Here is a 23,940-nt window from a genome sequence, read left to right on the forward strand (position 1 = left end):
CCAGCTCTCTGTTGGGCTAGATACATTTCTCTCTTAAATTATCTTTGTGACTTACATTTAAGTGACTTAACTCTTAACAGAAATATGACAGAATTGGATTTGTGAGATGAAAAGGCATCTGATCTCAAGAGAAAGGGCAGAGGCCTCAGAAGAGAGTGGTACATGGATGTTCACACAAGAACCTGCGGAGAGAAGAATGTACCACTGTCAAGGGTTTGTGACCGTCAACGTCTTGTTAAGAGGTCAATGTGTGAACCTAACATCACTGTATTTGTTCTGAGTGTATTCCTTAACGTCTGGTTCAGATTGCCTTCTGATGCATCCACATGGGTTTGCAGGCCAGGGACATTTTGTATAGTTATATTTATTTTTCACAAAAATATCTGATTAAGTCAAACTGGCAAGGAAGTTTTTCCATTGTGTTCTGGATAGAAGCACTGACGTTGTGATACCATTTTAAGGCACAGCAGCGTTTGGGTCGTCAATACTCTCTGACCTTCCGTCTCAAATGGTGCCACCATACAGATCTTCAGCTGCTGGTCAGAAGTTTCAGTTGTACAGATATCGACTGATACACGTCACCCTTCATTATGGGAATGATCTTCACTAACCAATCAGTCTTCACACAGAGTGTTCACATTTGCACTCATTTAAAAAAGAACTTGAGAAAAATAGGAGAAAGAGAAAATTATTTAATGATGTTTACAATTAAAAGAAATAATGAACATGAATATGAGTGTCATCCATAAAGTAGAATGGCACTCAGTATGGTGTATACCTACACCCTCTTATGAAACCACATTTAAATTCATTAGATTCAGATTTGTTATTTGGATATCCACCAATTTGCACTCACTCATAAACATCAGTTCTGTAAACACGTCTGATATTTTCCATCCTATTTTGCAAGGTTAAAAAAATGAATCCAAGCTGGATCTGGACCAGTGTTTTGTTGGTTCTTCCTTGGGTCATGCCCCTATGGCCATGCCTCATCCTTTCACAAGATTTAATGGTTGATTGTGTCATCCTGCTAACCAACAAACACAGATGAAAATATAACCCCCTTTGTGATGACATATAAGACATCTCCATGATAACAGAGCAAACAGGTGGCATCCATTAGTTGACTTGGATACACAGTTAAAAGCTGGTGAGTAGTTCTTGAGTTAAGATTGTTTTTTGGTCTGCTTATCAAGAATTAACTTTTATGCTTGAGTAAGAAAAAAAAAAACTCAAGTGAATACCATTAGCATTGCATCCTATGTTTGTAATGATCTGTTTGTTGTTGCAGCTCAGTTTTTATTTGAGTCCTTGGAGACATGATGGGCTCTCTGCAAACCAAAGAAGTGAAAGTTGTGGCTTTGCTCCCTGACTTGCATAAAACAAACCAGAATCTGTATCACTGTTGTTTCTATTAAGACTGTCTGTTGTCAAGATGTGAGTGCCCCGTGCTCCCTTCATTTTCGGGCTTTCCCACCACTCAACATTGTTTTTCTCCTGTAATAATGGTTTCACTGTTTATCCCGGTGGGGATTTTGCTGTTCAAACACATAAAGCCACCCCACCCTCATTACTCATTATTATCATTGACGGCATTAGAGAAATGCTGCAGTGGTTAATGGTTTTATTGTGTGTATTAGGTCAATCCTGAATGCTGTGTGCCTTTCTAGAGGAAAAAAGTAACAAGTACCCCACTATGGGCTTACAATGAATAAATGCCTTTTACTGCTAGTAATTACGATTTGCGTATCTGTACTGAAAATCCAAACAACTTCATTCATCTGTGCTACTAGCCTCTTTTCCACAAAATACACTGCATATAGGTTGTTGTTAATCTGTCATCATTTTTATCTCTAGGTCCAGATCCTGAGGGTTCATCAGTAACACATGAGGAGACCGTCCCCAGCACGAGTCAGTGGTCCTTTAATCAGCTTCCACTGGGAGAGGTCAAATTGATTTAGCCTAATTAAATTACAGCGTGTATGTGGTATGTGAGGGACATAAGTCAAATGAGAGATGAACTGAGATACAGAGATCGAAAAGGAAAGTGGACAAATGGATCCTATTACGACGGGGGAAGAGTGGGTATATTCAACAAAAAATGTCATAATCACACAAACACCCATAGTCACAAATTGATGTTCAATACGACCACCTCCCTCGGTCTCAGTGCTCACGGTTGGGTCCAGGTTAGACAATCATCCAGTTATACCCTAGAGTCACAGTGAAGACTGCCCAGCTGTAAAGTTATTGTAGTTCTTATAGTTGTCTTTTCATTTGTCATGATTTAGAGGTTTTTCCTACATGTGTTTGTTTCCTTATGCACTAAAATCCACATTTAAAAACGTGTATGTCAATATGATTGACAGGTTTTACACCGAGCCTAAAAGATCAAGTTCATGGGAATATAAATTATGTAATGGAATAAGAGACATGAATTTAAATTATGACAGTTATGACATTTAATCTCCATATAAAAGTTTAACTGTTATCAAATAGAGAAATCAGATTTAGTGGATTTTTTCAATAAAATTATTGTCCCAAATTGCTTGGTAATTTAATTTTCCATTCTCAGTAAACATTCTGATTTACAGAGTTCATATGTCTTTTTGTGTGAACACTGCATAGTAACAAAAACTTTTTTAAGCATGAAAACTAACTTTTAACAGAATATGCTTTGATTCACAGTCTCACAAACAAATAATCCAACTACGCTCCCATTCAGTCATTCGCTTTTTCATTACTGAACTTACTTTACACCCTCAGCTTTCACTTTAAAGGGGCCATACTTTACACCTTTCTGGGATTTAATTTGACTGAGTGAAAAAGTCTGCGGAGTGACTGTTTTCAGTGGGAATAAATTGACAAACATTCATTGACCTATCCTTAAGTTAAACTCCCATAACACACCCAAAAATATGTTTACCTATACTTTTATGATTTATATAGTGAGAACTTGTTCCCATGAGTGAGATACTTGGAACACACAAACACCTACTTGTACTTCATCCTTCCAGCAATGAACTGCTCCAGGCCTTAATGCATTATCTTATTTCCCTCCTAAGGAAACCAATCCAAGCTGGAGATCTCTCTCTTTCTCTCTCTGACACACACAAACACACATACATACACACAGATACACAAGTTTGTTTTAGTGAGAACACTCATCGGCATAATGCATTCCCTAGCGGCTTACCCTAACCTTAACCATCATAGCTAAATGCCTAACCCTAACCCAAACCTTATTGTAACCCAAACAGTAAAACCAAGTCTTTACCACAAAACAGTCCATTGTAGGTGGGTCAGGAAGTGAGGACCGGCCTAAATGTCCTCATTCAATAGGTTGCAGGCTCTGTACAAGAGCCCACACACAAACACACACACACTTACATTTATAATACATCAGTTTACCCAAATAAATCATATTTGCTTGACGATTATCTTTGCTGCACAGATTAGGATAAACGACAGTTAACCTGGAACTATCTGTACCAACGAGCACATTTCACATCAGATGGTTGAGTGTGCAAAATCAAGACCTAACTGTGGGTGGTCAGTCATTTGGCCGTGGGGCAGCAGACGTCTGGACTCTACCAACTTGACCCATTAAAGCTTCACTCAGCCATTCCTGTATAGCAAAGACAGACCCCAATCCAGTGTTGTAGACAGAATCTTCTCATCTTCTATTTGTATTCATGTGAATACATGAATGTCACAGTAATACCGTGGACGTTAAACGTACAAACATAAATAAGCCATGCAAAAGAAAGGATTTCACTGTTTTCAATGTCTGCTTAACTTCTGTCTGGCATAAGAACATATGGGAGTTTTTAAAACAATTAGTATAACTGGATGAGGCTCATTATGTGGTTGGAGGTTTCAGAGGAGAGGAAAAGGAAGAGAAAGGTAAAATGGAGCAGTATGGAAAAACTGGGAGGAGGGAAAGGAAGAAGATGTGGGATAACAGAGAGAAGGCAAGGTTGAAGATTAGAAAGGAAAAGAAAGAGAATGAAATGAGATGGAGGAGGAGGTACTGTATTATCATTGCAGAGGCAGGCGTGGTCCGATCTGGAGGTATTAGGGGGAGAAGGAGTCTCTACCTAAATGATGTAAATTGAAGATGCTTCAACCCTCCGACCCGGATGAGAAACTCCACAGAGCAGGGGTGTATGGGATGCATCAAGTGTGAAATATACCCCACCCTGACGTGACAGTGTGCCAAGACCCTAAGACCCCAGGGCGTGTTACAATTATACGCTGAGCTCAATTCCACTGAGAAAAGCATGTTTATAAAACAGCTGGGAACTGGGAAAACTGAGAACCATGAACAAATGTTTGTCAGTAAATAAAACAAGAGTCCAGGGCGGGACAAGAAGCATGTCCCATCATTTCCCTTTGAAACCTAGGTAGAGCTTGAATGGTTCGATTGTATGAATTTGACTTTAACTGTGAAGCACTTTGAGTGGTTAATAAGACTAGAAAAGTGCTATGAAAATGCAATAAGTTTACCGGTTACACTTTAAATTTAATCTGGCAAACATAATTGTTAATGATGAGTCACAAATTTCCAATCCACTTATATGGAATACACTGGTTAGCGTTCCTCACGGAAAAAGCTGTTGAAATGTTGTACCCAAACCCCACCTACACCGGTCTTTGAAAGCTGGCAACGGGATCCGTGCCGAATTGAGAAACACTGGAACTGCACCGAGTCTGGAGACCCGGTCGGCACTAATGTCACGGTGACAGATGACAAATGCAACTCGTTTACAATCAGCTTTGCAGTTTTGTTGAAGTATAATGAAGATAGGGTGAACTATTTCCCCTCTTACAACCCCACTTTGGCTGCTCTGGCTGCTAACATGACTAATTAGGTATCATGTGCACGCTGCAGTGTCTGACCTCTGCTCGGGTCCATTTGGTGATTATGGATAATGTTTAACAGACCCGGGACCTGCAGTAATAGAACGGGACCCAACTTGACTCGACTGACTTAATAAAACATAGATCCAAACGTGTCCCAGGTCAGGTCCCAAGTCCTATCAAGACCTCTAGCGCCGGTTAAATCCCTCTGTCGCGGGTTAGTATAACTATAAATACTAGTATTTAGATCTAAAATTTGTTGGTCTTATTAATTAAGAAAGCTAGGTGATCAGAAAGAAAGGTAATTAGCTGTTACTGTAAGTGATTTTCCTCAGAATTCAAAGATTGAGTGCAACAAGTTGGCTGCAGATTGTGAGTTTACCTAACCTTTTCATTGTTTGCGGTGCCTGTGATTACAAATACCAATTATGAGTAATGAAAGTTCCAAACTCTCTTGTGCAGGATTAACTAACCTGACTCAATCACAACGTAACCTAATCGGTGTATAAACTGAGACATCTCTAATGTCTGTATCCAACTTTGTGGTCAGTTCTCCTTTCAATTTTCCAACCGTCTGTTTAACTAAACCACTGGTGCACCAAACAGAGGCCTGTTTTAGATTCTCTCTCCATGCATCACCTGTAATCTAAATTTTCTAGTGTATCTAGCCTAAAATTTCCAATAATAATACACAGAAAAACTCTGTAATTTGGGTGCATACTTACTACTGTTTAGATTGTGTGTCCTGAATTTGCACCCAATACAAATTTTAGAACATTTTCTGATTTCTAAATTCTCCTGTTTTAAAGTAACATTCTTTAGTGAATGCTTCACAAACTATTAATACTGGAAAGCAGTGAGTAAATGTGGCATTGTAGTTAAAAGAAAGAGGCAAAGCTCAAACAAATAGAATATCATATACATAAAGTAAATATCTAGTTGTCTTTTCTTTAGAAATAAGTTTTACTTCTGTGGTTGAACCAGCTGGTCTTCTGACTGGTATGATTGATAAAAGGTTGGAGGTTATTATGAAGATGCTCCACAAAGTAAAGCCCTCGAAATAGACCAACGTCTTTTTAAACAGTTTTAATGAGACCTGGGGTGGGTTTATCACAGGGCTGTTGTATTACATTGTGTCACTTTTCCCGCTGTGTACCAACTAAGTCGGCCGGTGCATGTAGATTACATGAATCACTTTGTATGATTTTTATCCTTTCACCACATACAATAATCTGTTTTTTAACTGAAGTCATTGACTAGACATGGATCTGTTTCAACCCTGAAGTTATGCAGTCATGGAAATCACTTGCAAGTCTGTAAAGTTAGTTTTAGCAATATAAAGAGGGACGACAGAACAGCTCCCCATATGTGAAGCTAAAAAGTCTTTATCGCCACCTAGTGGCTGCATCATAATCGCCTTCTCCATGTCAGTGGCTATAACATGGACCAAACAAAAAACTAATTTCTTATCGTACTAATGTATGTAAGGGTTATCTTTTTTCTGGCATGTATTGTTTAATGAGTTATTTGATGCAACAAAAAAAGAGACATTTCATGCTGAGGCTGTCTTACTCAATGGCTCAACAACACTGACAAATGATGCATTATAACTGATCATGTGTAAATGCTACAATAAGCAAAAACCAGGTGCAGCCATCCTAGTGATGGCTGCTGTTATTGATTATGTCCTTTGAGTGGATATCTCTCAAGCTATAAGTCTCTGTAACATAATGTTATCTTTTTCTGTTTCTTTGGACCCGCTCACCCAAGAAATGGCACAGTCAACCCTTACAGTTCCTTGGCTCCTGAAAACAAGACAATGCAACAACCTGGGAAGTGCAGTTTACAAGCCAAGAAGATAAAACATTTTGGCAATGGAACTGAGAACTTGAGACCAAACTCAGCTTTTCAGGTAACTAACTGCTCCCGGTGTAACATATAAGAAGCAATACAAATTAACTAAAACTGACATTAGCTGTGCTCTTCTTCTTTAAATTATTGTGTTTAAAAAAAATATTAAAAGTGCTATTACCGTAAAGCAGTCCTGTTCTTCCATTCGAAAAATTTACCAATGACAAGAATTCAAACAGAAGCGTTTTTAAAATCAACACTATGGATAGTTGCTCACATATTTTGCTTATATGCATCAAAGAAAGTGGGTCAGTCAAACTGTAGTGAATGTGTCATTTAATGATGTATTGTTTTGAGTAAAACTGTGCTCTCAGAAGCAGAAGAGCTACCTTACCGAGTTTGTAGTCCAGCTCTTACAAAAAAAAACATTAAGTAGCACCACAGGGGAGCTGTGGAGGAAACTGAACTTTGTATCAGCCAAGTCGTCCAAAGTTTAAGTCTCTGTGAACCAATCTTTCTGGGACCGGAAGGTAACGAGATAGTTACAACTCAAGGAGTCGGGTTAAGGTTAGGCTTTAGGGTCAAGCACAGGGGTAGGGTTAAATAAAGTAAAGGCAGCGTAGTTGTAATCCCCTGAGAAAAGTATATCGCAGCTGAGAGAGAAGAGCAGGGTACATTTCAGTCATCTGCTAGAGACAGTTTGCCAGTAGGGAGCCATTAACTAGCTAGCAAGGGGACTAAGCAGTGCTGTAATGTGTTTGGCAGAGTTGTCAGAGCAGCGATGGCGTTGGATGCTGACGCACTGAGAGCCTTGCTGCTGCTGTTGCTCTACCCACATGCTTTTCTCTTCTGCACGTATGAGAATAATTTCACCAAGAGACACAACACAGGAGATACAGAGAGTTAGGAAGAGTGTTGGAGGGGATCTTTATGGCACATGAATTTCAGTTGAGTAAAATAAATCAAAAATCTGTATTTTTAACTGTGGGAAAGGAAATGACATGAAATAACTCCAAGATGTCAACACAGTAGCTTTATGTAGCAATCCTCATATTATTGTTAGTTATATCAATGATCTGTCTGTTATAGCCGGACAGAGATGCTGTCTGGATATGATGGCAGACCTGGACCATGGTCCGACTATTAGTGACCTCTCTCTTGAAATATTTGGGCAATCTCATTTTAAGCAAACTTTACTCAAACAGAAGCTGATTAATACACAATTAGGGCTATAGTGTTTATTTCTGGCACTATGTTTCGTGAATCGGATTGATTCAATGTGATCTGCACTGTGTGTCAATTGTCAAAAAGTATCAAACAGTGCTACATTGATGTGTTTTAGAAAGAAAATTTGATAACAATTGCTCAGAGGAATACATGAACCTTTAAGGGCAGTTTGTGTTTGTTACATGGTCTGCTGCCAGACTTATCTATTGACGCTTTTGACGGATGATTCCAGCTGATATAATTAACAATGGTAATCCCATAAACACTTGGTAAGGTGATAGGAACGCACAACCCGCACCCATTTTTCCAAAGGACAAACGATTGCCTGCAGATTCTCTAAAGTTTCCATTATTGGTGCCAGTAAACAGAGCCAGCTGAGGAAGTCTGACAATGACTGAATAAACATGCTGAAACAAACAGGCAGAGAGACAGACAGATTCTTCTTTTCACATCACTATCAGGGATTTTACACAGAATTGGACAATGATATAAGACATTAGGACATATGCTCCTGCTCTGAACCCAAATTACTAATACTATGACTATTTGTGTGTCCAACAAATAGGTTTGTCTTGACAACTGTCCACCCTCTGATAAAGGATCACTGTTCTCCTTCTCGTGAGTCATCTGATTCGATACGGACCTAACACATACAAAAAGGCATACACATGTTGGCTACAATACCAACACACTGGCCAGCTGGCTACGATAGGCCTGTCCAGTCCACCAAAATCACTGTGATCACTGTGTACCAAATTACATTTGTCTGCGCTTGCATACATGTATGAATTCAGATTTCCTCTCATGTTCTGCTTTTACACACCAACTGTAACACACAAAAACACATCAAGCATGCTTGATCCAAATCTGTGCTTAGACTGGCGTTTTGGAATTCTGTCAAAATTCACATGGGCTGACTCACCTTTGGGCGGCACGCTTTCTCAGAAGTTAGTTACTCATGGTAGCAGGTTGTTTCATTTAAATATACAAAATTTAAAGGTGTGTCCAATATCATCTGATTCATTCACTGACAGAATTTTTTTTTCTTGACAGCCTGGTCTCTGTACAACCCAATAATAATTTCAACTCACACAATTCCTACAAGGAAAATGCTTAGACATTGTTTTGAGCGGTAATGACCATTATTATGAACAAAAATCCAATTACAAAAGGAATTTTCAGTAGTTGCCAAGCTAAACCTTTTCTACATACTTTCTCATTCTGTAGAGCTTGAGTTTGTTTCAATAAAAAAGTAAAACCATTGATTTAGATCATTAGTTTTAGCACTCATTGTAAATACCGAGAATAACACGATGTCTGTAATCTTCTGTTCAAACAACACTGACAAAAAGACGGACAAAATGTAAAATTATATGTTTTGTTTCATAGAGGATGTCCGTTAATGCTGAGCTAACAATGGCCGCTTTTATTTTGATTTGTTAAAGATGAATTCCATACATCCATCAAGCAGATAAAAACTCAATAAAAAAAAACTCCAACAACAGCAAATTAAAACAATTTACTTTATTTGGCACAACACAAAAGTGCTTTAGGATACTGATACTGCCCATGACGAGTTTGGCTTGAAGACGACCTCGTGGTTCATCTGTTGATCTCGTTCATTAAAACCTTGAAACAGAATGTATAAATACATTTGAATTTTTTTTTTTGCTTAGTAAGGCACTTCTAAACTTTAAAACATACATAGTTTGTAGTTTTTGTGCAAATGTTTTTGGATGAACGTTTTTAGTCTGCTTTGGCTTTATTGTTTATTGTATCAAAAACCTAACACCGGATACACATATGGTTTCAACACTGCAAAAATTCTAGCAGTTGTAAAAAAAGTTTTTTCATGCTGTATATATTAAAAATCATGTATTTTCTGTTGTTTTTTTGCAGTGTAAACATATGGAGCCTTTGGGTTTTTATATGAATACCAGAGGGCATCTTACAAGTACAGAATCCTGTAAACCACAGAAAGTTATTACATAAATATGCTGGTTGTTTATCTAAGTACAAAGTAAAAAAAGAAAAAAAACACAGGTTCAACATATATCAATAACTTATCCCTACAAATTGCATTTTTACTGTTGTTATTGCAGACAAAACCCCCAGCTCATAATTTCACATTGTTTGGTCAGATACACAAGTCATTGTCAGAACAGTTGAAAGAAACCACAATTCAATTTTTCCACATTTCTTATAAAAAACATAATTGAAAATAAAGAATCTTTGGCAGCTAAGCAAAAATAGAATAAAAATGTCTATATATATAAAAATGCATTGAAATACAAGTTAACAATGAGTCAACGGCTACAGCGAAGGGCCGACAAGGCATAGAGATCCAGCTTTGACTTCATTAGGAAAACGAATATAAAAAAAGGACACCTTTATATTTAATACCACAAACAGATCATAAATTACTTGACACCTTCAGAATGCATCAGTCTTTAGACAGCATCTTGACACCTTGATGCAATGCAAAGAGAACTACTGAGGTATTTCATCTTGATTACGTCAAGCATCACACTGGATGACAGGAGAGACATAAAAGTGCATAAGAATTAAACTCATGTCTGCTCCTGCTCTTTAGCAAACACTGGACTTGTTTCATTCCAAAATGATGGTTCCATCCATCCATCGAGTGCCCCTATTCACATTCCTATTATCAGGTAGTACTTTCACAACAATAGGTACATTTTTCTCACATTTACTTCTTATCCTGCAAGTTATAAAAAATGCAAAGAAACAGGCAATAGAGTATGTGAAGATAGGAAGAGACAAGGGCATGTGGAAGGGTAAATAAATCACGATATCTTTGGATTGGAACATGTCCACCATGTCAACTTGGTGTTTCTCATTCAGCTTGGTAGAAAGAACAATAAAGACTGCTTTGCCAAAATACATCCATCATTCATATTTTATAAATGAGAATGAACAGTCACAGCAGCAATTTTAATACACTGTCTCTCTTCTGGTCACATGTTTGCCTGTTAACCTGATCTGGTGGAGATCACATCTAACAATCAGTGATCAGTTTGAGAATCTTCACTTTGTAAACGCTGACAAGAAAAAAAAATCTGCATTCACGTCATATGGATATAAAAGATAATTGTTCAAAGACAAGACATAGAAATATCCACACTTTCAAACGTTATAGATTTGTTGCCATTTGTTACCACGAATGGGAGATTTTATGGACTTTTCACCTTTCACATTCAAAAAACATAAACCAAAGGAAGTGATGCAATTAAATTAATTTTAAAACGTTACTCACAAACACAACCTGAAACTGGGCTGGAAATTTGGCAGTTGCAATTATTCATGTATCTAAATGATTGTGTTGAAATGGATGCATTTTAACTATATGCACACAATGTGATAACTACTACAAAGTTTGCGTCTTAACCATATGCCATTAGTGCAACAAAAGGAAAGAGAGCAGCTCTGCATTTTGAAGACTTTTCTGCACATTTTCAGTCTTTGCCAATTTATACTGTAGCTGTTCAATAAAAAATCCACTGGAAACATATACCAATGCAAATGTCCCAGAAGTAACAACAGGACAATAAAACGCTTAACACATGTAGTTTAACTTTTTGTGGATTTTTTTTAATGAAATGGTAAAATGGCCGATCTCCTTTGTTTACAATATGTTACACGTGGCCATTACAGTTAGGAATGTAATCCTCAATGTTTTGAAATATACTTGCGGTTTTGGTTTCTGGTTAGGTTGTAAAAACAATCCTTAGAGGTACCAGTGATGCTCTGGAGGTAAAATATTCTTACAGGTCAAGTTAATACCCACTGGGTTCAATAGTTGAGTCAAAAATGTGTGAGAAAATTAAACATTTCTTGAGTTAAGTTGGTAATGTCAGACTAAAGCCCAGTGAAAATGACAAGAGGTAGCTAATGTTACAAAGCCTGGCTCTCTTGTTACAGTTTTTCTGGTTAGCTCATTAGCCCATGCTAGCTGATATTCAACCAAACATATTTTGGTGAAATGTATTACCTCCACTAATGTTTTCATCTGTGTCAGTTAGTTTGTTCCTGTTAGTTTTTTCCCCCAATTACTTTGCTTAAACATTGCACTATTGATAATTTTAGACAATTTTGGAAAATTGACAAAAATTATGTTTGCTTCTTGATCATTAAAAAAAATCATCAGTATATTTTTGAATGTTCGAAATGGTAGATGCTCTGCTGAGAGCCACTCTAGTGAACTAATTAGCTAGCAGACGGATGTTCTACAAACATGAATGCCAGATCAAGTAGAGCAGCCATTTATGTTCGTGCCATTCAAGTTTCAATAAATTCTGGTTCTTTCAAACAATTTTGCCTCCAGAGCTGCTCTGCATCTGCAGAACATTTGCATGCCAATAACACTGTGACAGAGAAACAACCCAGAAAGAGAGTTCAGTGGTAAACAATGACCGAAAATCAGACGTCCAGCACCATATCGTAGTGTGTTTCCTTTTTCCTCTTCCCACACTTATTTATGAGCACTGTATACAATGTCAACAGCATGACCCAGTAACTGGCATAAACAACTGCCCCTATGACCAGAATTATTTTTTCTGATTCAGGAAAAGGTTTTTTAGCCTGCACGATTAATGTGTAGATAATCCCAATGAAGAGGATAGTGAACCAAACTGATATTGGAATCAGACCAATGAAGTTCGTTACTACAGTTTTCCTCCCAGAGGTCCCCCAGCCAGACTTGTTGATTGTTGCTATTGCAAACATTTTGGCTGGCAACAGGCTTGACATGTACAGTACAGAATAGAACGACATGAATACCATGACAATGTTTCCTCTGAGGCAACTAGCGAATGCTGACTTGATCAATGCCACTGCCTGCACAATGAGCAGAAATAACAAAATATTCCACAGCCTTCCTTGATAAAAGAGTTGGATCGCAGTGGCAATGAGAAAGAATGGGAAGAAGCCTGTGATCACAGCCTCATAAGTCATCCATAGATGATGCTTGTGGAACCACATGGAGTTATATAGCCATTCTCTGAAGTATGACTTACTCCATCGAGTCTGTTGGTTGAGCCATCGCAAGTACGTAACCGGAGTTTCTGTGAGGCACTTTGATCGTGCTGTGTATTTGGTGGCATACCCAAGGCTGAGAACTCGGTTTGTGAGATGACGGTCATCCCCAAAACTGCAGTGGGATCCCATGAATGTCTGGTTGTACCAGTCCTCGACGAACTCATGCAGGAGTGAGTTCCGGTACATTCCTAAAGGCCCGCTGATGCACTGCACACAGCCGAAGTAGGACTGGCAAGCCCGTTCAATGTTGAAGGCCATCCAGTACCGTACACTGCTCAAGAAGGAGATCCAGGACTCATATTTGTTCAGGATCTAGGTGTGGATTGACAAGCAAGACAAAGGTTGGAGGGTTAACATATTGATGAGAAATGCTAATTTTGTAAGTTGTGTCACTTGCGAGGTTGTTTTGACACTAACCTGTACATCTCCTCCAACCCCTCCAACCATCGGGTCTTCTTCAAGCACCTTCACCATCTCAATCGATGATGCTGGGTCAAGCATGGTGTCAGAGTCACACACCTAATCCAGAAAAAGTGATTTACTTTTGTTTCAGGGTCAAACGATTTCTGTTACAATCACGTAAAAAGGCGCACAGTTTGAGAATAGTATTGCACACCAAACCTGCTAGACCAGGTTTAAATCATGTCTCAAGCAAAGTTTCCCCTGATTGTTTCATGCAGAGTATGAAAACAAGTCTATGTTATTTAAAACTGTAGGATAGTAGCATCCTGTCCTCCTTGTCAACAGCCTAACTTGCCCAACCTAATGAGGGCTGCTCTGTCTAATTTTAATTCCTGTTGACAAACTGACATCGTGTCAAAGAAGAAGAGGTTGGTGTTGGTCAAAAAGTTGAGCTTAAACTTTGTAAAAAGTAATTTGCCTGTCACATCTCAACAAACATGGCGTATCGCTAAGCTAATAATGCTTCGCTAACTGATCTGTGTGTTTGACGTTTGAGGATTTTACATAAGAGCTGGTAAATTTGTTGATATGTTAACCTTCTAATTAGGTTAAAATAATGTAATTTGCTGGAAATATTATCTGTTGATTTCTATCTAATTTCCGTTGACTAAGATTTTCTTTCGTTGAATACAGGCCCACAACATTTCCCTTCACATGTTAATGTACTGGCATGGTTATCAAGAGCACAGCCGTTAGTGCTTTTGTAATCTGTTGAACACAAGGATTTGGCGGGCTGTAGCCTTCTGCAGGTGTTAGCCTTGTATCAAAGAGTTTTCCTTATCCTCAAAATCCCCCTTTTTGTAATGGAGACTCTTTGAAATCAATGTGAAATTATAATAAACAATGATGGGGGTTTCTTTTTGCGTTTAATCGCTGCTAAAAACTGTATTTTTGTAACAGCACCAGCTGAATACAGCAGAATAAATATGATGTGATGATGATGCATCATGTTTTGGGCAGTTTAACAGAGTTTTCTAGTTTACTTCCACACTGATGCCCGGTTTGTACATTAGATGCAGCTTTGTCGTATGAGTCTAGAGAGAATTGATACACATTACTACTCAAAGCAATGTTGCAAAAACACAAATCTGGAGCCAAGGGAATTTTGAAATTAGAACGCTTGATAGGTTCTAACATGTAACATGAATCCTAAAGCATTCTACCAGTTTTATCTTTCAGTTCTTGTTCGGGTCCCACATAAAATGATCCAGCACACTACAAGGACATACATTATATAGACCTAATTAATCATGAAGGTGTAAATGTGAGAACTAAACTTTCGGTCTGTGGTTAATCCATGTCAATTTTTTTCACCAAAGGACAATTATCACACAATTAGGACCTCACTCTTGCGGTGCAGCTATGTACATAGATATGATTGCGTGTACTGTTAAACAATCTTTCATTTACAGAAAAAAATACATTGTCAACAGAAAGTGCAATTAATTTCACTTTTAAGCACTGATGACTAATTTCAAGAAGTCGAGTCAAGTCAGACAACTCCATGTGCCAACTCCACGCTTCAGTCTGCTTTTACTTTGTAGAAAAAAAAACACAGTCTAAACCTAGACTATATACTTTTTTGCTGAGCAGGGATGTATGTAGTCACAAGTGATAATTACAGGATACTGCTAAATGCTAACATGTTGTGCGACAGCAGCACAGACAGAGAAAAGTCCTAAAATTTGAAAGTAATAGGAATACACAGTAATATCAACTTAATGATGGTGAACATTATCCACTCAGAGCTACAGGTCATATATTAAAAGAACACGCAAGGAAACAGTAGTAAATCCCCTAAGTGTACGGAATTTAGTAAGATTGTGTTGTACAGGCAAAATGTGTTGTTTATCCTTAAAAAAACTGTAAAGCTTGAATGAAGAATAACTATGCTCGTAGTTTATGACCACAACGGCCCACATTTCCTTTAACTTCTACCACCTGCAGAGTAAAAACACATTTCCTGCAGGATTAAAACACATCAGCTTGTCTTGCAGAGCCTTGGATCGCTGTTTATGTTCAGAATGCCTGTTTACATTTTAGGCTAAACCACACAATGTTAGCATTATAAGACCATATTCATTAGCCAAACAAACTAGGGAGCTGGGTTCTCAAAGGATATTGTTTAAGTGTCATTAACAAACACTGAGATTACTGTGGTTTAACTCATTTTCACTGATGGTGGTAATTCATTGAACTCCCTACAGCTAAAAGTTAGATGGGGTGTTTTCAATGGTGACTTGATTTGACACTCACCAAGCAAACTGGTCCAAAATGTAACTTTCCTCTGACACGGGTTTGGCCTGCGACTCCTAAACACCACTCATGTATATGATGTCACACTCAGCTTTGTGAAACAGATCTGCTATTACACTCAGACGTCAGCTACTGCTGCCCCTTTTTTCACGCTACACTTCAGAACAAGATGCAGGAGCTACCGTCCGTCTAAAGCCGACACAAAAGACTCTTTGTAGACTCCATGTTTGGCTTGGCAGAGCCCCCCTTCCCCTTTCCTCTGAAATCCCCCTCTTCTCCCTTTACCTCCATATTTAATTCAGATTAGCTCCCTGTCCCTCAATCTGGATTACAACTGAGGTCAACTGTCCTTGTTTTACCTCTTAAGCACATGAGACACAGACCAACCTCTGAATAATTTACCTTATAATGGTGTCTGGTTTAAAGCAATGGTGTTGTTAAGTCCTCCCTTCCTTGCAGCTCTCTTCAAAATATTCTGCCCCTTTTCATAACCATGCATCTGTCCGTCTGTCCGTCTAAGCAGCCAGCCAACCAACCACCCAACCCGTCATCAACCTTTCCATCACTGTCCCAATTTAAAGCCCCTCTATTAAAACCTGTTTCTAATTGAATTAGCCTTACCTGCACATAGTCAATGCTCCTCCCAAGTGCTTTGAAGGCTGTGTACATGACTTCTCTCTTCCCTCCCCACTTCTGCATGATGCACACACACTTGTTGTTCAGCACCAGCCTGGAGATTTGCTGAAGGCTCTCAGCGTAGCTCTCATCCGTCTCCTCGGGGCCCCTGTGATGATAGTTACTACGCCACACGTAGGTGCACGATTTGTCCCATCCCATCACCTCTTTGAAAATCTCCATCATGTAAAAGTCATCATCTGAGTTCCCGTCAATCACCATGATCACTTTGATCCCCGGGTACGTCAGCCTCCTCACCGACACCAGGCATTTCCTCAGGTAGTTCGGGTCTTCTTGGTATGCTGCGATGCACAGCGCCAGGGACTTGTTCAGTTTGATCGGCGTCTCTAGGGAGCGCCTCATGTTCCTGTGTTCTAGGAGCGCAAAGAGGCTCTGGATGACGAGGTGGACAACCAAGATGGCGCCATACAGGCCAAAGGATAGGTGATTGCCGGCTGTGGTGAAAAACTGGTAGCCCATGATGTAGGCTGTGGAGATGCCTACCAGGAGAGACACGCCAAACATGGTGGTGCCAAATATCCGCAGGTAGGTTTGAATTCTTTGACACTTCATCTAGGGACAAAAGAAAAAGGTTTGAATTAAAGACTGTGGTGCAAACAATTTATGATTGTTGGACTGAAATGAAAATAATCCAATTTTTTTAAGAAATATGATGCAATTATCTCTGATCATACAATTATTTGAAATCAGAAACTGTGAAAGATAATTAAAAATAAAGATAATTGGTCAGAATGATCTCAAGAATCTTACTTAAACATATAACATTTACAGCATTAGAACATATGAAGGTTTTATAATATTAAAATTTGGGAAAATGCTTATTCACAGATCTTGACCTTGCTCTCCTACTGCATATGAATCTCTGTTTTATAACAACAAACTCAGGTAGATACACCCTGAAGTTTTTCCTCTTCTTTTTAACTCCCTCTCTCCCCCTCTCCTTCTGTCTACTCCTCCCCGTCTAAATGTCAGACACTTGTGAGTAGCACATTGTTCCAGCTCCTCTATAGTGTGGGTGGGCGCACATTACAAGATTCATTGACCTAATTAACCAAAAAGCTGTCTGCCACAGCATACACTCACCACAAATGTTTTTGAGGAATAATTATGTAATCATTCTCTTTTCTGTGGTGTTGTAAAGGCAAAGTGCAATATAAGAATACAACCCCTCTAAAGATCTTTCTGTGTGTTTTTAGTGGGGACAGATTTAGAACATCCTTTGCTTTTCTGAGCGACACTCTTACGAACATGGGCCCTGCTGCTCGAGAGCTCCTGCTGTAAATGCTAAAAGTTTGTTTCCAGCCCTCATTATGTTGCTGCCGCCATCTGTTTGGCAGACCAACGGAGACCCACTCTGCATGGCCCAGCTCAGCTCAACGGAGTGCGGACCACCCTGTGATGTCATCTGTTTATATCTCCGTGGGAAGAAGAAGACAAGAGCCTTTTAGATTTTCTACGGCTGCACGTGTGTTTCTTCCCCTCTGCAACTCCCAGAGAAAGCATGAAAAAGGAGGGTTTGTGTGATTGCACAAAGATAAAGATGTGCTGTGAAGAGAGGGACGGTATGATCCTGCTCTACACATTATGGAGAACATAACATGCTTTTCTTAATCGGAGAGTCTGTGAGGCTCCCTCTTGTGGACATGATCCAACATTTTGTGCTACATTTTTAAACTTTGAAATTGTTTGTGATGCAACTTCATTGATTTGGTGCACTATTAGAGAGCAATACATTTTAGATTGTAGTATAATGGACATAAGTTTTAGCAAGACATGTCAATCGGGACATGCAATAAAGTAAAAAAGAAGAGAACATGAAGCCCAGCAGTGTCTGTGATTTGGCACCAGTATTGACACCACACCTATACACACAGGACAGATGGATGGAGACAAAAAATGAAATAATTGTAAGGACAGTAAAGTAGAAGAGTAAAGTGGGACAGATCTACAAAGACTGAACAACGTAAAAGAAAGTGTGTAAAAGTGAACAGAAAAGAAGTCAGACAGGTATCTAGAGAGATCAAGTGAAAAAACACAGAGAGGATGAGCTAACACACACTTAAACTCATACACACTCTCAAACACACACACACACGTACTTTTTGGCTCGGACATAATGCCTTGTTCATCTGATCATTGGATAAGAAGGCCACAGCCAGCAGGACTCCTCTGGCACGTGGCAAGGCTCTTAACGTCAGCTGCTCATTTACAAGACCCCTGACACACACACACACACACAAATGCAATGTACTGTATAAAAAGTTATTACGCTATTGCAGACAAAGAGAGCGAGAGACAGAGAGAGAGGAGGGGGTGTTTGTGTGTGTCTAAAAAAATACAGATTTTTAATTATGTACACCTGAGAATGCATTCCATCCTACAACTTATTTCAGTTGCATGTATGTGTGTGTGTCTATTCATATGGTACATGTTTTTTAACTATACAAGGTGCTGCAGAACAAGTTATGTCATACTGTCTAACCATGGCAACTTAGAATGAACCCAGTCACTCTTTCACAGCATAAATGTTTTACCATGAATGTGCCATCAAATTACACAGTGTGTACCTGTGTGTAGTTTTCTAGTCCTCTAGAGTACTGAGACAAGACATATTCATTTAATGATATGCTACCCTCCTGACAGTTCACCATGATATCATAGGTGAAACAGAGACTGAGCAAAATTCCCCCCGACTGGGAGTTTTCCAACTCCCTTTTGTAGGAGGAAACTTGGACCAAACCCCTTCGCACACATGGAGAGCATGCAAACTCCACACAGTGTTTGTTGCTTCTTGAATGTTTGTTTATTTATGATCTCTGGTCAAAAAAGAAAAAAGTTTGCGGTTACAGTACAGAACCAAACTGTGAAATTCCTTCAGGTCATGTTCCTCAGACATTAACCCTCTGCGTTTCTCTCAGTCCAGACCAATGAGAGCTCTTTCAGACACAGTCATTTTGAGTGAATTCTGTGATTCAGTATAGAGCAAAGAACACCTGTTTGGATGCTTTGGTCTTCATACCGAATCATGCAACATTTTGGGTGTGGGATTTAATGTGGAGATCAGAATAACAATTAACTCAGGCTGCAGACAGATCCGCTGCAACCACACAAAAAAAATCACCTCAAATTGGCCCCGGCCCCTGAGAGATACCGCCTCTAATCAGTCGAGTATCTTCTGTATCATCGACACATGTGGATGATGTCACTGAAGAAGTTTGTATGTGTCTCTACAGATGTTGCTGTATGGCCTGTGTCCCTGCGAGTGGAAGTTGTCATTAGCACATGTGGATGACTTCAGCCCGGCTTTCTGTTTGTTTTTATATCTTGGCACATGTGAGCATTAGAACCTCATCAATATCTCCTCATGTTTATGTGTGTGTGTGCGTGTGTTCTGCCTCATGGTGAGTTTGGGTTGGTCTCACTCTGACGTCATTCAGGGTCTCTTGAGTAAAACTTGGTCTGGCTCTGCTGCAGAGAAAATATTACAGTCTTGTTTAGTCTTGAAGGGACACAGAATAGATGGTGGGTCAGCAAAGAGACGAATGAAATGAATGATTTTACTTCACTAACATAACTATCTAAAATGTGGCTCTTTTCAAAGTGAATTGCATTACAATATCTTTTCTGCTGAGATTTAACAGACAAATCGGATGGATAGATGTATTGTGGTGGTCGCAGTCTTGATATTAAATAGGAAACTGGGATAAGGGTAAATGGTTAGAATAACCAAAGCACCATGAAGCAAAGCACAAACTGTAACTTCTTGAAGAAATGTGACAGATTTGGTGCTATGCTGAAAATAATACACACCCTTAATTCAGTTGGTCCACTAAATTCTTTGTGTGTATAAATTAAAGATATTGATGTAGGTTCTATTTAGTTTTTCAGTCTCACAATGTTTTTTATGTGTTTGTGTCCCTGCATCATGGAGAACTAAGGGAGTCTTTCTGTCAGACTTAATGTAGCTTTAGTATAAAACTGCATAGAACTATTACAAGAGTTTGGCGTCTAGATTCCATCTTCATCACTCTCCTAGATATAATAGTAAGATAATGGAGTGATGAGCAAATATCTTTAACCCCCAGTTGGAGCCTGAGGGGCTGAATCGACAGGCAGCGACACTGACGCAGGGCAGCAGAGGCCCTGATAAGCCAAGGGAGAGATGGGTAATCTTTGCAGCTTAAATAGACCCCCACATTGGGAGGGTGTGTACGATAGAGGGCTGTGGAGAGTGAGGCACATCAAATTACAACTTTACATTACTTGTCTGTGTAAATTTCAATGCTGTTAAATGCTTATCCATGTGCCAACACGTGAGCACATGATGTGCAAACATGAACACTAAGCAAAAGATGTAGAGAATGTGCATTTGGGCCCACAGGAAGACGTGTGTGCATGTGTGAGTGTATGTATAGTGAGTGTGATTTCTCGCTGTGCCGCACAGGCAGTATATTTAAGTGGGAAGCGGAGCCAAAAAAAACAGCTTTATGAGATAAAGCATAACGCCTACATCTTAACGTTATTGTGACTCAGCAGTAACTGACTGGAAGGGTAACATTCACAAGTCAGGGGCTCTGTGTGACCAGATGACTGATATTCACAAATCAAACTTTCACATTCCTCCAGCTCACGTTGCAACTCACAACTGGGACTGGAAAACTGCTTTATAAGAGTACAGTACATGCATGAGGAAGGGCTATAATCTAATCAACTTATAATCATGATACTGTCATCAGCTTGATTAGATATAAGGCAACAAAGAAATATAACTGTTATTTATAATTAAGCCTCTTATTGCCAATCCAACGAAGACATAAATAAATAAATAGTTTATCTTGAAAATCACAGAGACGTTATTTGAAAACCAGGCGAGGTGAGTACACATGCCAAAATGAAGGAAAAAAAAGCCCTATATGTGAAGATGTACCTGACATTTGTAGCAGGGAATGACTCACATGATGAGGAGAGGGGAAGAGAAGACAAGGGGAGGAGAGGAGAGGAGGGAGTGGCTGGGAAAGACTAGAGATTTGGCTGCTATCTTAGGCGAGACGCACATGGACTGGAAGTGCTGGATCAAGGCCAGCGCTGTCTTATTTCCCACTTCCTTTCCTGCTGCTTTTAGCTCTCTAGCATATAGTACACTTGATGCATGATCCAAATCTGTTCTTCTCATTATGAAAAATAGTCAAAACTTTGTCGGGTCAAGTTCAAAAGACACCATTAATGTAATAAGAAAATTGTATCGTATTTCTTGTGCTTTTCTTGACAACTTGCTCGAGTTTGAATGAGTGTGGGAGCTGAGAGGTGATGCAGGTCTTCAAAGGCATCACTGGGAAGTGTCAGACTCCTCCTCCTTCTCCTCCTCTTCCTCCGTTCCCTCTCATAAACCCCCCTCCCCCACGTGGTCACAGTGTGCTGCTGTTTTCGCGTGTGTTGTCATTATAAGAACCAGAACTGACCAGCATCACCACCCACTGCGCTGCTCCTGACATTATTGGATTCAGGTGGACAGAGCTGTGAGTAGCAAAGGTACAATATAAAAAAAGAAGGAGCTGACTTTAACATTCCCCCTTTTCTTTTTTCCAATGCACCCCCAGCGGTCTCTTTATTTTCTCTTCTGTTTTCTATAAGAGTGATGTATGATAGGGCGAAAGGAATATGACATCCTGGCAGCGTTTTGCATCGATGGCTCCAACAGTTGATGTTGCATCATTTTACTTTTATATAGTTTTCAAAGTGAAGGTGGATGAGGAAGCTGCGGCCCATGGTTTAATAAAACGTGAGGCAAATCTATCCTCAGGTTTGAAGGAAAGCTGCACTGTTTGGTATTTCTGGCATTTTCTTTTCCCGTTGACTCATTTCTAGCTTTTTTTGTGAATGAGTAGAAGGAAGCGACGCATAGAGAGGGTGTGAGAGAAAGAGGGGGAGAGGAAGAGAGAGAGCCAAGGAGGATGACAGTACTCAGTGAGAAATGTGAGAATCTGGGTTCGAAGGATACAAGTTAGTGAGAGAGGAGGTACCAAAGAGGGGGAGGGAGGGAGGGAGACTCGACGCACTGTAGTGGACTTGGCTTGGTTCGTTGCCGGCTGAGGCACTGGAGTTACGCCACTGTGGTGGCCTCCAACACTCTCAGGCAAATTACAGCTGCAGCTCAGCTGACAGAATGTGCCTCTGCAGCTTTCCTCCTATACATCTGCTCTTGTGCCCCATGCAGCATTTACACAGTATGTGTATGTGAAATGTGTTTCAGCCCCAAATCCTTCCCTTTTCATAGATCCAGTCTGTGTCATCCATTGATCCAACACTTTCCCTTTCTGACAGCAGACCTTTATCACCAGTGCTCTAAATAACTGGCTTCCTCTGTGCTCTATTCCTAGCACTCTGTGTTATCAGGCCTGAGAGATAACATGAGATGGAGAATCACAATAAGGCTCAATGGACAGATGAAATTTGTACCGTTGGAGATTTCTCAGCATAAATAATATTGTCAGTTTCATAAAAAGGATTTAAAAGACAAGGATTTGTCTTCTTTGCAGCTACTGAAAATTGACTTTATCCAGCTCCTGGGCCGTTCTTCAGTCTGCTGTAACTCCTGGGCTCATGCATTAGCATTGGCATCACTCTTCCCTGCAAGACTTTGTCTGACTCAGTATGAGGTAGGCTACAGGGAATCCAAGTTTTCCCTTTTACTGGCTGACTACAGCGCCGCTCCACTGCTACTTCACCAAGCAAACCTGGGGAAAAAAAGCTGGCTGCCGAGATGAGGTAGGTGGTGGGGCTGTGTGTTTGGGAGGGGCCGCACATATGTACGCTCTCTTCCAACTTAAAGTAGGTTATACCCTGGCAGCCCCAAGGCCCTGTTACAGTGATGGACCCATGCTGTGAGCTGTAATGGCACGTGAGACTGTCGGGAGCTCTAATAGAGACCAGTCGTGGAATGTCTTCCTCTGTTTAAGTCACAGACTGCTCTCTGCTCATCCTGTGGCACTGATAAGTCTGCGGTATGACCGTAAACTGTGTCATGAGTAAGGAGTCCAACCAAAGTTAGGGGTCAGGTTTCAACCCTTTTTTTTCTTCTTCTCCTCTCCCCTACAGGGATTTTACTGTACATATTGCAGAACATAACAATCCACTTCATAATGCTCTGTATTCCACTAACAGGCTCCAGAGGTGGATTTGCTTCCCGACCTACTGTACGACTGCACAATAAGCTCCACTCAGCAAAGGAACTCCCTGGAGGTTCAAGATTAGGAACTGTATGTTTGTATTAGTTTGTGTATACTCAGACAGCAGGTCCACATATGTAGGGATAATGGAAAGAACATGTGGTCTGCATCTATCATCTGAAATCTACACATGCTCTGCAAACTAAACATGATTTATATGCTACCATTGATTCTGGAGTACATGCTTCATCGCATCATTCAGGTGGACACTGGCGATGGTTAAAATGCACAATGAAAATATTAGCCAGAGGATGTGTTGGATTAAAACTCTACTGTACATCGCAGATGAACTGCCAGGACA

At 39.8% G+C, this 23,940-nt stretch overlaps 1 protein-coding gene across 1 annotated transcript; it reads right to left on the reverse strand.

Annotated features, from left to right (window-relative positions):
- Window positions 1-9,450: 9,450 nt before the first annotated feature.
- On the reverse strand, window positions 9,451-16,965 carry has2 (hyaluronan synthase 2). Its single transcript, XM_062399426.1, has 3 exons — window positions 16,339-16,965; window positions 13,417-13,518; window positions 9,451-13,311 (listed from the first exon to the last, which is right to left on the reverse strand). Exons 1-3 carry the CDS (start codon window positions 16,963-16,965, stop codon window positions 12,382-12,384), a joined length of 1,659 nt encoding a protein of 552 aa, XP_062255410.1. The 3' UTR covers window positions 9,451-12,381.
- Between the last annotated feature and the right edge of the window lie 6,975 nt (window positions 16,966-23,940).

This window comes from Platichthys flesus, chromosome 11 (genome assembly GCF_949316205.1).
Source record: "Platichthys flesus chromosome 11, fPlaFle2.1, whole genome shotgun sequence".
Lineage (NCBI taxonomy): Eukaryota > Metazoa > Chordata > Actinopteri > Pleuronectiformes > Pleuronectidae > Platichthys > Platichthys flesus.